The sequence below is a fragment of the Schistocerca gregaria genome, chromosome 2 (assembly GCF_023897955.1).
Source record: "Schistocerca gregaria isolate iqSchGreg1 chromosome 2, iqSchGreg1.2, whole genome shotgun sequence".
NCBI lineage: Eukaryota > Metazoa > Arthropoda > Insecta > Orthoptera > Acrididae > Schistocerca > Schistocerca gregaria.
Window position 1 is genome coordinate 375,989,698 of NC_064921.1, and position 14,851 is coordinate 376,004,548.

Genomic DNA, 14,851 nt, shown 5'->3' on the forward strand with positions numbered 1-14,851 from the left:
CATGTAGGGATAGGGAACCTGCACCAGGGTGCGTTATCTTTTTTCAAGTGTCATCGATTGCATGAAAGCATTATCAGGGACTCTGATGGTAAAGGATGATGAAGAAAATGTCCACTATAATGCCGTCAGACTTTTTCATTACAGTTTTATGCTGTATGATTTACACAACATTTTAGAGACTTAACAGAGTTATGCATAGTATGTTATGAAATCTCCTTTTCTAAAACCTTTCAAGAACATTTACAACATTCACGCCAACTCTTCCGAAGTCTTGAAGACTTTGGTATCCTTATTAATGCAGATAAGTATGCATTTGTAAAAAATTAAGGATTTCTTTTTTGGGATATGAGGTTTCCTCCACTGGATTGGAACAGAGATGTGATAAGATTTTAGGTATTCAGAATACATCATGGTCTACCACATATGAGGGCCTTACACATTTCATTTGCATGGTGAATTTTTACTATCATCATTTAGCACACATTGAAGTTGTGTAGCAGCCCCTTTATCTTCGTCTCTCCAGTATAAACACTTCCAGCGACTGAGAAATCATGTCGTCTGTAGAATCATCTAAAGCATTTGAACACTAAGACAGCACTAGCAGATGGACTGTTCACACACCGGTACCTCGGCACACCTATCAGACTTTTGATCGACACCAGTCAGGTAGCACTGGGCATAGCCTTACAGCAAAAAACACAGCAATCATGGCAACCCATGGCGTTTTTTTAGGCAACTTACAGATCCACAAATTGAATGAGCACTATAAACATGGAGCTGCTTACTATGTACCAGGCTGTCAAACATTTCCATCCCATTTTGAGGGGTGAACATGTTGCCTGCCTCCCCCCCCTCTCTTCCCTCCTCTCCCCTCCCCTCCCTTCCCCGACCACTCACTCACTGGTGGGCACACAGGCAGATCACAGAGCAATTTGTCTATGAGCTGTCTAGCAGCATGGTAAATTTTTGTGCAGAACAGCCATAATGCACCTAGAGGTGTGGGTGAAACAGCTAAGTATTTAACACAAGTAGCTATTCAGTGGTCATAGAAGTAATGTTATGGAAAAAATTAGTTTATTTGACATATTGCTAAAACTGGCCTTTTTGGTAATGGGAACATGGAAGTATTTATGATGATAATTTCTAATGATCACAGTCTTCCAGTAAAGATAAATTACCCAATTTGTCCCTGAGCTTTAATTGTAAATTACAATATTTTTATACATCTGTTTATTTACCCAAGCAAGATTAGTGCCATTGGGCTAACTTTTACATGTATGCAGGCATTCTAGATGTTTTACATTACATATATTATGATAAGCAAGTTATAGTATGTTGGAAAATTAAAAGTAAGAGTTTACAAATAAAAAGCAGGCAGTTTAAATTTGTACTCAATAAGTATGACAATAAATAGAAGTAATGGGAAGGTAGGTTTTAATTACGAGTGAAAGTAGCAATGGGTATGAGGGAGGGCAATGGACAAGGGAGAGAGAGGCAAACTTAATAACAAAGAGGTAATGGGTATAAGGGAACAGAAAGTGGCATGACTCGGAGATAAAAAAAAAAGAGAAAAAACATAACTGGTAGAAGATGGGAGCATTGGCTTTGCTATTTGACATGGGGAAAGTTCACCCAATGGTTTAATATTTGGGAAAACATTGTGAGAGTGAAAGAAAGAATTGCTTCTGTTTCCTCTTAAAGTGTGTAATGAGTGGTGCACTGATTACAGGCAGCTTGTTCCAGAGGCAGATAGCAGCAACAGCAAAGGAATTTGCAAATGTTTTTCTTTTATGTATGGGCACAGTTAGGATAGTAAGTAAGTGGGACCTTTGTATTACGATTAGATACCAGAATTCAATGAGAAAAGCAGCCTTGTGTTACTGGAAATGAAGATATCGAGAAGTAGTTCTTGTACTACTAGCAAGCCTTTATTACTATACAACTTAAGTTAATCTAGTCACAGCACCCTTTATGCAGTATGTGTGAAACATGAAGTGGTTGATTTCTGTCATTTAAAAGGCATGCACAGTAACAGCAATTTAACCTATATGTACCAGAGGTGGGACTAATCTCTGTCTCACCATTTTACGATGCATTGACACACAGCAAGACGCAGATTCTGGAATGTGACTTGCACTTTTTGAACATATAAATCTGCCTTTTATGGAAGAAATGTTGGCAGAATGATCACATTGTTTTGCCTGTAAACACATTAATGCAGAGGTGAGAACCAATTTCCTCTTTGAAGGGATCAGGACTTAATATTTACAAGAAATAAATTTTTATGCCAAATTGTGTGAACCATCTTTGTGAGGCAACCATCCTTAAATCAGCATCTAGCTACTTCAAAAATTTAGAGATTATGTCCCATCCAACAACAGGGTGCAATTCAGTCATCACTGTCACAACCACCACCACCATCTGAAACTTCCCTTTGAGTGGCGGTTACCTGAACTGCTGTCCCAGAAGGTTGAGAAGGGAAGTGAATGCCAGTGTTTGGTCCTGGAGCTGTGATGCCTGGTTTGGCAGTTAGCATGTACTGTCCATGTGCCCAAGTCTGGAAACACCAGAAGCAGGTGGTCACTTTACATTAGGAAGCTAAGTGGTAATAAAATGTTACACTGATAACAGTAATTTGTTTTTAATAGAAAAGGGAAGTACTGAAGTAACGAAAAGATTAATAGCATGAATTTTGAATTGGAGCCCCCTTTTAATCACTATGCCTTCTGTCAACAAAGAAAAAAGTGAACTATACTCATAATGATCTACACATTTACTTGGCATTTCCCTGTTTAATCTGTTAATGAGCTGATTTTATTGTCACAAAAAGCATTGACATTTGTCACCTTCATTATTGTAATATCATATTAGGCCATTAATACCTTGTCAATTTACTAGGTATGTAAATCAAATTGCCACTATGAAAAAACTATTTGCCATCAAATTTATGGCAACAAATTCCAATTGATTCCAGCAGCAACTACATACTTATCCTATTCTCTATCGGTCACTTTCATTGAACAATAATGACAATGTTTGCATGCTGCTTCCATAATGCTTTAATGAGTAGTACATCAACAAGCACTACTTTCTTTTCGCTCAAAAGTGAGTTGTCTCCCATTCTGTTTACAAGATGGCAAGCTACCAAACAACTGTCCTTTGAGTTACAGTAGAGACTCAGCTGATCTTGGGAATATGTTTCAATCAGCTTGCATAATATACAAAATACTCAAAAATCGCCTATTCATTAAGAAGTAAAACACTCAGTTCCTCCATGCATGGGAATGCGAAATGATTCTGTGTGTCCTGAAGTTCCAAATGCCTACTATGAGCTCTTTAAATCTGGCAACAACTTGTGGTAAACTAACCAACATTTTAGTTTCATATTTTTTCCTATACCCTTGTCTTTAGGATTGATCGAGGTTTTGAGAATATTTATTTTTGTTATTCCTCTGCAAATATTCCTAGCTATCCTACCTTTGGATGCAAACTTCCAATTCCAGGTTATATTGATACTTTGAGAAAAACACTCACTATTGGGTATCACTGTGCCAGCAGAAGACATTTCATTTTCCAGCAGCACTTTCATCAAGTTCAATGTTGTGATAAATAGTGAAATGCTTCCCCATTGCCAATATGTTGAAAACTTTGAATAATGCTAATAACAACATCTTCCCCTAGAGGCGTGTCACATATTGAGAATTGATCAGTACATGTTCTGCTGGCAGATACCAGCTGAGATAAGAAATGGTGACACGATTTACTGTGGACACACTATAGTCCTTAACCCTAGGAGGGAAAATGTCAAATTGCTACTAAATCACAGTGAAGTTTACTGATTCACATTTTATTCAAAGGAAGTCATAATTTGTAGGTTATGCATTAGTTAATTATAATTGTTAGTTCTCCAACAGTACATTATGTACCAAATTAAATACAAAATGTCATGTTTTACACCCTACTGCAATCATCAATTTTATGAGGGTTAAGTTGGTAGAAACCATATTTCCCACATGACCCTGGAAATTGGTCTCACATTACAACTGTGTGTCTAAAAGAAAGTGAACCAACATACATTTGAGAACAAGACTGGAAACTAAGCACTAGTTCAAAAAAGGATGGGGAAAGAAATTGGCTGCATTCCAATTCAAAGAACCATAATCTTTATTCACCTTCAGGAATTCAGAGGACTCACCAGAAACCTAATTCAAATGATCACATGTGCAGGTCCAATGTCAAATACAGCTGAAAAGCTGTCTAATACGCAAACTAATGTCTGAAGAGGTATGCACACTCTGCTTTTCCCCAGCAAGCTATGTGGAAGTTATGCCAAAATTGCTGCTACTGAGTGCCCATGAAAGTAGTTGTGTCACATTTGAAACTATGATGTATCAGCTGTTGAATTACCTAACTACTACTGCAGTTTTCATACTTTAATGTGTGTAGCTAACTTGAAGATATACCAGTAAGTACTAAAGAAAATACATTCCGAAGTCTCATCTGGTTACATTAAAGCAATTTACTATTACAGAATTGTGTTTGTACATTGTAATTCCCTAACAGACACAATAGTTGGTTGAAAGTTGGTACCTTAGGAGTGGTAGCATCCAGACCGGTACTAGTGACAGTGTATGCAGTTGATGCTGTGGCCTCCACAGCACCAGCATAGTCTCCTTCCATGCCAGTAGGGTAGTCTGCAGCTATAATCTTGGGGATGGCATTCCCTGGAAATACAACAATACACGTAACTTAGTACAAATGGATGTGTCCACATGTGAGATCTAACAATCCCCATTTCTTCTCAACTGTAAACCCCTCTCCTCCACTACCATCTGCCATGGTAATTTTGGTATTTGGCTGAAAACAACCAAAACACACTAGTGAGCCAAATCTCTAACTACTCCCTAGAATATAGATTTAAAAGCAATAAAAAAGAGCAACACTAATCATCTACAGTTTACTGTCCAAGTAAAGAGGTGAGTAGCGAAGAGCATATGAGAATGAAGGGTTTATCACTCTCCTTTTCAGCAAGGAAGAATGCCGACAGCAGGGGCAGCATCAGGGGCTGATGTCCTGAGACATTTGCCCCCTTGTTTTCAAGGTCACACATTAAAGTACTGAGACAGTTGCCTTCCTAAAATGTCATGGGTCAAACTCATCCTAGGACAAGGATTCTACTGTTCTCCCAAAGTCAGTCATTTGCCCGTATCACTTTATTAATGATATGTCACAATTTGTTGTTCAGTTAGCATAATTAATGACATCACTTCTCACCATTATTAATTACCTGTAATTTATCTCCATTAGGTAATAGCTAATTATATTTTAATGGTTAATTAAGCAAAAATAATTATTTTTCCCATCAGTACAATCACAAGAGAGACTCATCACTTGGTTTCTGTTCACCATAGTGGAAGGCCATGACTATCAGGCAGTGAAGATCCCCCACTCGTGTTCTGCCTATCTGCACACCAGACATACGTCTCAATCTTTCAAATAATTTTGTTTCCTTTTGTAAAAAGCAGCCACGTATTGTGCCCAATGACGTTTCTGCAATCACTCCATCATACAACTGTCTTCTTCCATCCTGTCTACAGTTCTGGATCTATTTCTTACAGTTCTGCTGATTTAAAAATAGTTCGAGATCATAAATTCACAACTGTGCATTATTTAAACAATTGACAGCCTACTATAGTTTTATAAATTAATACTGAACATCAATAGATGTGTACAAATCTAGTCCTTAGGTACATTAAAAACAGTAACCCTTTATTACATGATACACATTTATGCTACAGTGCACAATGGAAGGGTACAAAGTATTTATTACACTGACCAGTCTGCACAAGCTAGTGCTCTGTACACTTCTGCAGATGGTGTCTGAGTGAGTGGGTTCACTACACACCACTGAAGGCTTCCACCACACACATTAAGCCTATACAGAGAAGGGTGGTGTGAATGGTCACAGCTCTGTCTGATCTGTGGGAAAATGTCAGAGATACTGAAGAAGCTGAACTGGAAGACTAAGACAGTCATTAACTATCCCGAGAAACCCTGTTAATGAAGTTCCAAGAACTGGCTGTAAATGACTAGGAATATGCTACAACCCCTTGCATATCACTCACATAGAGATTGTGAGATAGCATGCCCTATGTAACATTTAATTACAGGAAAGTAAACTGGAGCACTTGTTCCCAGCACTAAACAGTTTGATGACCAAACATTTGGTAGGAACCACTGTACTAGGCCACAGAAACACTAGGATCTACCTGTGGATTAGCAGCCATCCACATCAATGTAGATTGTGACACCACCACCACCAATTTGATTCAGAGTGATGTGGGCCATGGGCAGTTTTTGCAAACATTAAAAATACAATACATTGGTGACATCACTGATGATAAACTGCTGAACACACAATCACTTGGTACATGCCCACTCACTGTACACCAAGCTAATGAATCTGGTTATCTCTCTTACACTCAGATGTGAGTTTATGTTTTGTAAGAATTTGAATCAGTATTTTTAAGAGAAATCTTGAGTGGTACACTGATACGAATGTGCAATGTATGTCTATCCTCACAAAGTATTGTCATGCTTCCTATAGCAACCTCTGGGCAAAGCAGTTGGCTGTTACTAAGGAGAGCAGAAATATGCTATCTTGAGAAATTTTTCAACCCTCATGTAGCCATATTCTAGTCCATTATTAATAGTTTCTAAATTTGATGGAAGTGTCAGATTTGTTCAAGATGCACGAGATGTAAATAAAACTCTGGTTCCTATACAGACTCAGCCAGAAAACTTTGAAATAATTCAGTGTTTCTATGGTGTCAAATTCTGAACTAGCACTGACTTGTGATGATCATGCCAGCTGGTTACCCTGGGAAGGAGTGTCTCAAATACACTGCTGTCATGTTTTCTGGTCACAGTTACCAATATAAGGTGCCAATGCTTTGTTTAAATGTTAGTTCTGAAGTTTTTATAACCACCATGTACACTATCTGCGGCCCTGACTTCTTGTCTCAAGCCATGATTTTTGTAAATGATTTGCTTATTGCAACATCTACATGGCAAGAACATCTCATCATTGTTTAAGGTTCTACCACAATTTGAGGACTAATTCCTGCCAACCTTCTGAAATCAAAATTTGCTGAACACAGTATCAACTATTTGGGACATATTTTACTGGATGGTATACAACCTGACCAACGTAAACTGAGTGCTGTTAGAAACTTTCCTATTCCCAAGACTTAGAAACCAAGTCAGTTCTTAAGTTTGTGTCCTTTTATTAGCAGTTTTTGCTGAATCCTACTCAGCAGTGCAGCACTGTCAAATTTTCTTAAGAAATATGCACACTGATACTGGTTGAATGATGGTCAGAACTGGCAGAAAGAGGAAGCTTTATGCAGTGAAAACATTCTTTGTCATCCTGACATGAATGAGGATTTTTGTCTGGCTACGGATGTGTCAGAACTTGGCCTTGGGGCAGGTTTGTTTCACAGTCACAACACTGAAGGCAAATTTGTGATATGTACTGTAGTGTTGTCAGTCACTTACTGACCAGCTGCTAGTGACCATATTGCACCACTGAGAAGTGCTTGCCATTGTGCTGGCTTGTAAGAGTTCCTCTATTACCTTTATTAGTATGCTGTGCCACCACACCTTTACTTCTGTTTAATTAGACTGCTGCATGAACATTTAGCACATTCAACATCAGTGTTAAAGCAATGTACCTTTGAAATTATTCATGTTCAAGGCAAACTCAATTTACCAGACGTATTTCCTGTACTTGTTCATCTGCATGGCCAATATGCAAGGTGCTGATAAATGTTGGTAGGTAGTAAAGGAACAATTGCTTCACAGCTCACACATATCTCTGACTGCACACTATCAAGTATTTAATACCGTATTATTCTTCCAACAACACTTAGAATCAAATACATGGTGTGTTCACATTCTGACTGAAGCTAGAGAGCATCTGATCTGATATACGCATCATGCTTATGGTCACTTCAGTGCGGTAAAATGTGTGAAGAAATTGGGAGTACTGTTATTTCCCAAAGATGCATGTGTAAGTACAAAGCCTTGTACACCTTTCTTGTGTCACAAAATGAAGCCATAGTTTATCTGCATGAAAGGTGAGTTACACCTGTTTCTACCAACCAAGCCACTACAGATAGTGTCTATGTTTATGACCCTTTCCCTCAAATTAGAACAGGTGTAAAATATGTAGTACTTCTGTAGGATATATTTTCCAAGTTTGTAAGGATGTGCGTGACTTGCATTGATTATGAAACATGTATTCAATGATTTTATACCCTGATTCAGTGAATTGGAATCCATTTTATCAGACAATGGAAGTGCAATGTCAGTAGTACTTTAACTGTACAGTGTGACACACTCCTTACGAATAGGTAATGGCATTGTAGCAAGCAATTATCTGAAAGCCGTTTGTTAAGTAAAAGGAATTGCTAATGGCAATTACTTTGCACTGGGTCATTTGTAATGGCTACAATACCAAATGCTGAATGTTATTTGTTGCTCTATCCAGATTTTGGTAGAATTAAAGGCCTTTATGTTCATCAGGCTGTGAAGATATTTCACGAATGAAAACTAAGCAGTACAGCAAAATATGATGCCTCATTTGTGGAGAAAATAATAGTACATTATTTGTATTTGCATTAGGATTAGTGTATGTGTACATATACTAATCTGAAAATAATGCACCATAAAAATTATGTACAGCAGAGGTAACAGGTACATTAGATACAATAGGAACAGTCCCACCGATTCTAAAATGTGAAACAACTGCAAAAGTATTATAAAGCAAAAAACTATTGACATTAGAAGTAGACAGGATACCCTGTATGGGATCTTACACAACACATTTAGGGCAAGGATGGCTCAAAACTGACACCACCAGTGACCATGGTAACAGCGTAATGGTACGTTCTGATTACAGGTTGAAGACACAGAAGTATGGCTGATTACGACTTTGATTTGGAATGCTACGTGCACCATAATAGTATTACACACAGCAGAAGTAATGGGTGCAGCAGGAACACCACCACTGATTCTAAGTGTGGACACTAGGTACCCTCTGTGGGGACGGGCATAACGTATATCAAGCAGCGATGATCTCTGAGGAAATGCCACTGGTGACAATGGTAACTGGATAAAGACTGATGTGCTGAAATTACACAAATACTGGCCTGTTATCACACGTTGATCATGCAAGATATGCGACATGATATTATACAATGAAAAAAAAGTACATTAAGTACAACAAAAAACATTAGTTATTATACCAATGATAATACACTGTAATGCTAAGCGTATTTAGACAAATTAATCTGGTGCCTAGAACTGGTACAACATAAACTGAATTTGTTTGTGAAGCGGTGCAGCCCAAGGGCCGAAAGCACTTCATGGCCAGGTGGGCTGCCGCGCACATTCCAGGGAGCCACGTACATTAGAGGACCGAATGTGGGGAAGATCCCGTAACAGGAATATGGCCAATGCAATGATGGCTTAAGGGGGGCTGGGTTTGCTCTGAGCTATAGTGGGTTTTGAGAAAAACTGAAAGATAATTTGTTATAGCTCTTTGGGTGTATATAATACCTACACCAAAAAATCGTTTTGCATCACCTCGGTTCTGAGAGTTCCAGAACCTGTAGAGAAAATTGGAATAGAGATCAACATAAATATTATTTCCATCCTTTTTGTTGCTCATGAAAACGACACATTGCTTGTACCACCGTACAGCAAGACCTTCAGAGGTGGTGGTCCAGATTGCTGTACACACCGATACTTCTAATACCCAGTAGCACATCCTCTTCCATTGATGCATGTCTGTCTTCATTGTGGCACACTATCCACACGTTCATCACGGCACTGTTGTGTAAGTAGGCTGTTTAGGTTTTCTTATTGGTAACGCCGCTTAGCGCTCGGTATGAAAAATCACTGGGTGTGCTGTGCGCAGTCTGTGTTTAGTTTGCATTGTTGTCTGCCATTGTAGTGTTGGGCAGCGGCAGCTGGATGCTAACAGCGCGTAGCGTTGCGCAGTTGGAGGTGAGCCGCCAGCAGTGGTGGACGTGGGTAGAGAGATGGCGGAGTTTTGAAATTTGTAAGAATTGGTGTCATGAAGTGATATATATACATTATGACTACTAAGGTAAATACATTGTTTGTTCTCTATTAAAATCTTTCATTTGCTAACTATACCTATCAGTAGTTAGTGCCTTCCGTAGTTTGAATCTTTTATTTAGCTGGCAGTAGTGGCGCTCGCTGTATTGCAGTAGCTTGAGTAACGAAGATTTTTGTGAGGTAAGTGATTTGTGAAACGTATAGGTTAATGTTAGTCAGGGCCATTCTTTCGTAGGGATTTTTGGAAGTCAGATTGCGTTGCGCTAAAAATATTGAGAGTCAGTTTAAGCACAGTCTTGTATAAATTTTTCTAAGGGGACGTTTCATAGTTGGTCCAGATAGTCCCACTCCTCAATGGTGATTCAGCATAGATCCCTCAGAGTGGTTGGTGGGTCACATAATCCATCGATCTATCCCAGCATGTTCGATAGGGTCCATGTCTGGAGGACATGCTGGCCATTAGTCGAGCGGCGACACTATCCTGAAGGAAGTCATTCTACATCTACATCGATACTCTGCAAATCACATTCAAGTGCCTGGCAGATGATTCATCGAACCACCTTCACAAAATGTGCACGATATGTGCACAAATTGTCATCCGTGGATACAAATGACTCGCCAATATGGCTACACTATTGGCAGGATGGCATTCATTCACATATTGTACAGCTGTTACCAGCGGCGTACATCGGCCTCACAACTTCCACCTTGCTGCAATCACTGGACAGTGTGTCTAAGGTGTTCAGCCTGACTGGGTTGCGTGCAAATACATCTCTGACGATAGTATGGTTGAAGGGACATGCAACACTCATCAGTGAAGGGAATGTGACGCCAATCCAGAGCAGTCCATTCGGCATGTTGTTGGGCCATCATACCGCACTGCATGATGTCGCGGTTGCAAAGATGGAGCTTGCCATGAATGTCTGGAGTAAAGTTGTGCATCATGCAGCCTATTGTGCACTGTGAGTCTTAAGATGACATCCTGTGGCTGCACAAGAAGCACTATTCAAAATGGCAGAGTTGCTGTCAGGGCTCCCCCGAGCCATAATCTATAGGCAGCAGTCATCCATTGCAGAAGTAACCATTGGGTGACCGGTCATAAACAGTTCCTGTTTCTCTGTATCTCCTCCATGTACCAACAACATTGCTTTGGTTCACTCAGACGCCTGGACACTTCCCTTGTTGAGAGCCCATACTGGCACAAAGTAACAATGTGGACACAATCGAAGCACAGTATTGACCATCTAGGCATGGTTGAACTACAGGCAACATGAGCTGTGTACGTCCTTCCTGGTGGAATGACTGGAACTGATTGACTGTCAGACCCCTCCGTCTAATAGGCGCTGACCATGCATGGCTATTTACATCTTTGGGTGGGTTTAGTGACATCTCTAAACAGTCAAAGTGGCTGTGTATGTGATACAGTATCCAGTCAACGTCTCTTCAGGAGTTCTGGGAACCGGGGTGATGGAAAATTTTTGATGTGTGTAATTCACAATCAAATATTAATGCAAATCTGAGTACATCGGCAGTACCAGAAAATAAGTTGCATCCAATGGCACAACAACGTTTCAATATCTTCAGAACTACAGAAGCTAATATTTCACAGTGATTAAACAATTATATAATGTACCTCTGAATTAACAACTTTTAATCGCATCATGCGATTTCAACCCAAGGGTATCTCATATGATAGCGTTGCACTACAGCCATTATCCCTGAAAGCTAGATAGCTGTATATTTCATTTGTTGATTTACAACGTCTTATTTCTTTTTCATTACGCAAATGTGTGTCAGAACATAGTATTCTCCAAGTTTACACAGCAAATGAATACAGTACGGTACCGCATACTTTGTCATCTTGTGTTTTTTAATGAAAAGTTTACGATTTTGCCAGTACGTTTATTTAAATGTTGATTTCAAGTGCTATTAAAGAAGTGTGCTCATAGAAACGTCGTCAATCGCATTTGTTAGCGAACTTCACACTTCAAAATAGAACCAAAAGCTGCTTCTTTCAAGAAGTCATATTACTCGCGCAAAAAAAAGTTGGTACTCGGCGCGGTGGCTGACGGGAGCTTCTGTAAATGGGAAATGCCTTTACGGTCGCTTCCATCAGCCACCGCGCCGAGTGCCAACTTTGTTTGCACTTGTGATAAATAATATTTATATAATATTCAGCGACCATTCATTGTCGTTTAACCTGACCGCACTTGCGAAAGAATACTGGCATATTTTCTTATGGACAAACCTCATAAAATAATCTGAGTGACAATGTTGATAATATTTCTTTATTTAAATATCGTTTTAATATATTAGTTTAGTCGGGGAAGCGATCACAAATCATGTCTGCAGAGCTTAAGAACAACTTATTTTTTGTGGGGGTGGCATCAGTAAATGGAAAAGCAGATAGTAACGGAATCCCTATGGGAGTCAAGTGGACAAGAGAGGAGCTCAAGGAACGATTCTGGGCAGCTTATGAAGTTTTGGAAAAAGGAAGACATGCCTCTCATAACGAGTGGTATCTGATTGCAAAGATGTGCGATTCTGGACAGTGAACGTCCGCTCCATACTTCTGATTTGACTTCGTAATTGGAGAGGTATGGCTGTGCTCCAGGGTAGGACTAACTATTTCCGCTTGTTTTACGGAACTGAGAAAAAATAAAATATGAGTTACTATTCTTCGCATTGCGCGTGTCATGTTGAACTCTGAAGGGTCTTGAACTGGTGAATATTTCGTGTACTGTGATTATGAACTGGACTTAAGGGTATTTTCTGTCTCTTTCAATTCAGTATCGTAGAACCATTTCCTGTTTATTTGAAATTTCTTTTCTTGAATAAAAACCACCCAGCATAATTTTTTGTCGTCTTCATCAATTACTGGCATTAGAATAGAACTTTATTATTCATTTAACTTTTATTTTGTGTATATATTTTATTAACTCGCGATTCTAGGCAATGCGTAGGCTATTTGACTGCAGGATCACAGCTACGGGTTATTATTTGCATCGCATGAGCTGCAGGGCATGAAAGACGTGCGTGGCCCGACTTTGACTACACCGAGTTATTCTTTTTAAATGTAGCCATACATAGACCAAGTACCTGAAGTACGAGTAACCACAGGCAAAGACGCGACTGGTTTGCTTGTATGGACTGCTGTTTGGAAGAGCAAGTACTTCCGCAGTAAGCATTAGGTGCTGTCGCCACACCTAGATGTCAAGTGTCATCTGTAGGGATGTGCACAAAGCATGTGCAAACTGAAGATATGCTCGACAAAGGATGCCACCAATAACCAAGCGAATGGTGTATATACCGACTTTGAACAGATATGTAATATTGTAAGTATAACATTGTCAACTACTTACATCTTTCAAATACATGCACTGAATGAACATTCAAAGATTAGTATAGCATGGATCAAGCATTGTATCAATTACTACGTTAGTTGTGATTTAAAAAATACACGTGTCCTGATAAGTGTTCTGTTGCTAAAACTTTCACTTGGAATAATGTGTCATTTGAAGTAGATTATTATTAGTCTTAATAGTCTTTAGGTAACGAATGATGAAAACTAATAACAGCATGCTACATAGTTAGTTTCATTGTGTGAAAAATACAGTTGAATGGGTCTACGTCTATACTCTGGAAACCACCGTGAGGCGCATGGCAGAGGGTATGTCTTTGTATATTTATTGGGGTTTCTTTCTGTTCCATTCACGTATAGAGCGCGAGAAGAATGATTGAATGCGTCTGAGTGCGCAGAAATTTTACTAATCTTATCACAATCCCTGTGAGAGTGATACGTAGGGAGTTACTGTATATCCCTAGAGTAATCATATAAAAACAGTTCTTGAATGCATGTTAATAGATTTTCTCGGGATAGTTACGTCTGTCTTCAAGAGTCTTCCAGTTCAGTTCCTTCAGTATCTCTGACACTCTTCCACAGATTAAACCAACATGCTGCCCGTCTTTGTACACATTCAGTATCCCCTTTTACTCCTATGTAGTACAGGTCCCATATACTTAGCAATATTCTAGGACAGGTAGCACGAGTGATTTGTAAGCAGTCTCTTTTGTAGACTGAATGCACTTCCCTAGTATTCCATCTATAAACTAAAGCCTACCACCTGCTTTACCAACAACTGAACCTATACGATCATTCCATTTCATATCCCTACATATTACGAGGTATGTCCACAAAGTAAGTTTCGCTTGATTTCATAAAACAAACTTGTACAGATACCGAAAACATTTATTGTACAAAAATCTACAACTGTTAAACTACTTTTCTACTTAGCTTCCGAAATTATGTAGGCACTTGTCATAGCGTGGCATAAGTTTTTCTATGCCTTCTTAATAGAAGGTTGCCGCCTGTGTATTCAACCATGTGGTAACACGTTCTTTCAGCTCGTCATCATCGTTGAAGTGTTGACCAACAAGGACAGATTTTGGGTGTAAGAAGAGATAAAAGTCGCTAGGAGCGAGGTCCGAGCTGTAGGGAGGATGATCAAACGCGTCCCAGTAAAATTCCCGTAAGAGTTGTTTGGTCACGTTCGCCGGTGAGGTCGGGCATTATCGTGGAAAAAAAACCACCTTTTGACAGTAATCCTCGGCGCTTGTTCTGTATCGCACCGCGCGATTTCTTAATGGCCTCGCAGTAGCCATGCGCATTCATTGATTGTTTGCCCTCGTGGTAAGAAATCAATCA

At 39.3% G+C, this 14,851-nt stretch overlaps 1 protein-coding gene across 2 annotated transcripts in view; it reads right to left on the minus strand.

Moving 5' to 3' along the window:
• LOC126320146 (uncharacterized) overlaps positions 1 to 14,851 on the minus strand; it is a 212,544-nt gene that overhangs the window by 51,684 nt on the left and 146,009 nt on the right. The window contains exons 7-8 of one of the 2 annotated variants that reach the window (XM_049993757.1): positions 4,591 to 4,724; positions 2,450 to 2,557 (exon numbers count right to left, since the gene is read on the minus strand). In XM_049993757.1, the coding sequence (XP_049849714.1) occupies positions 2,450 to 2,557; positions 4,591 to 4,724 (242 nt within the window). The remainder of the gene's footprint in view (positions 1 to 2,449; positions 2,558 to 4,590; positions 4,725 to 14,851) is intronic. The other variant, XM_049993758.1, reaches the window with a different exon arrangement.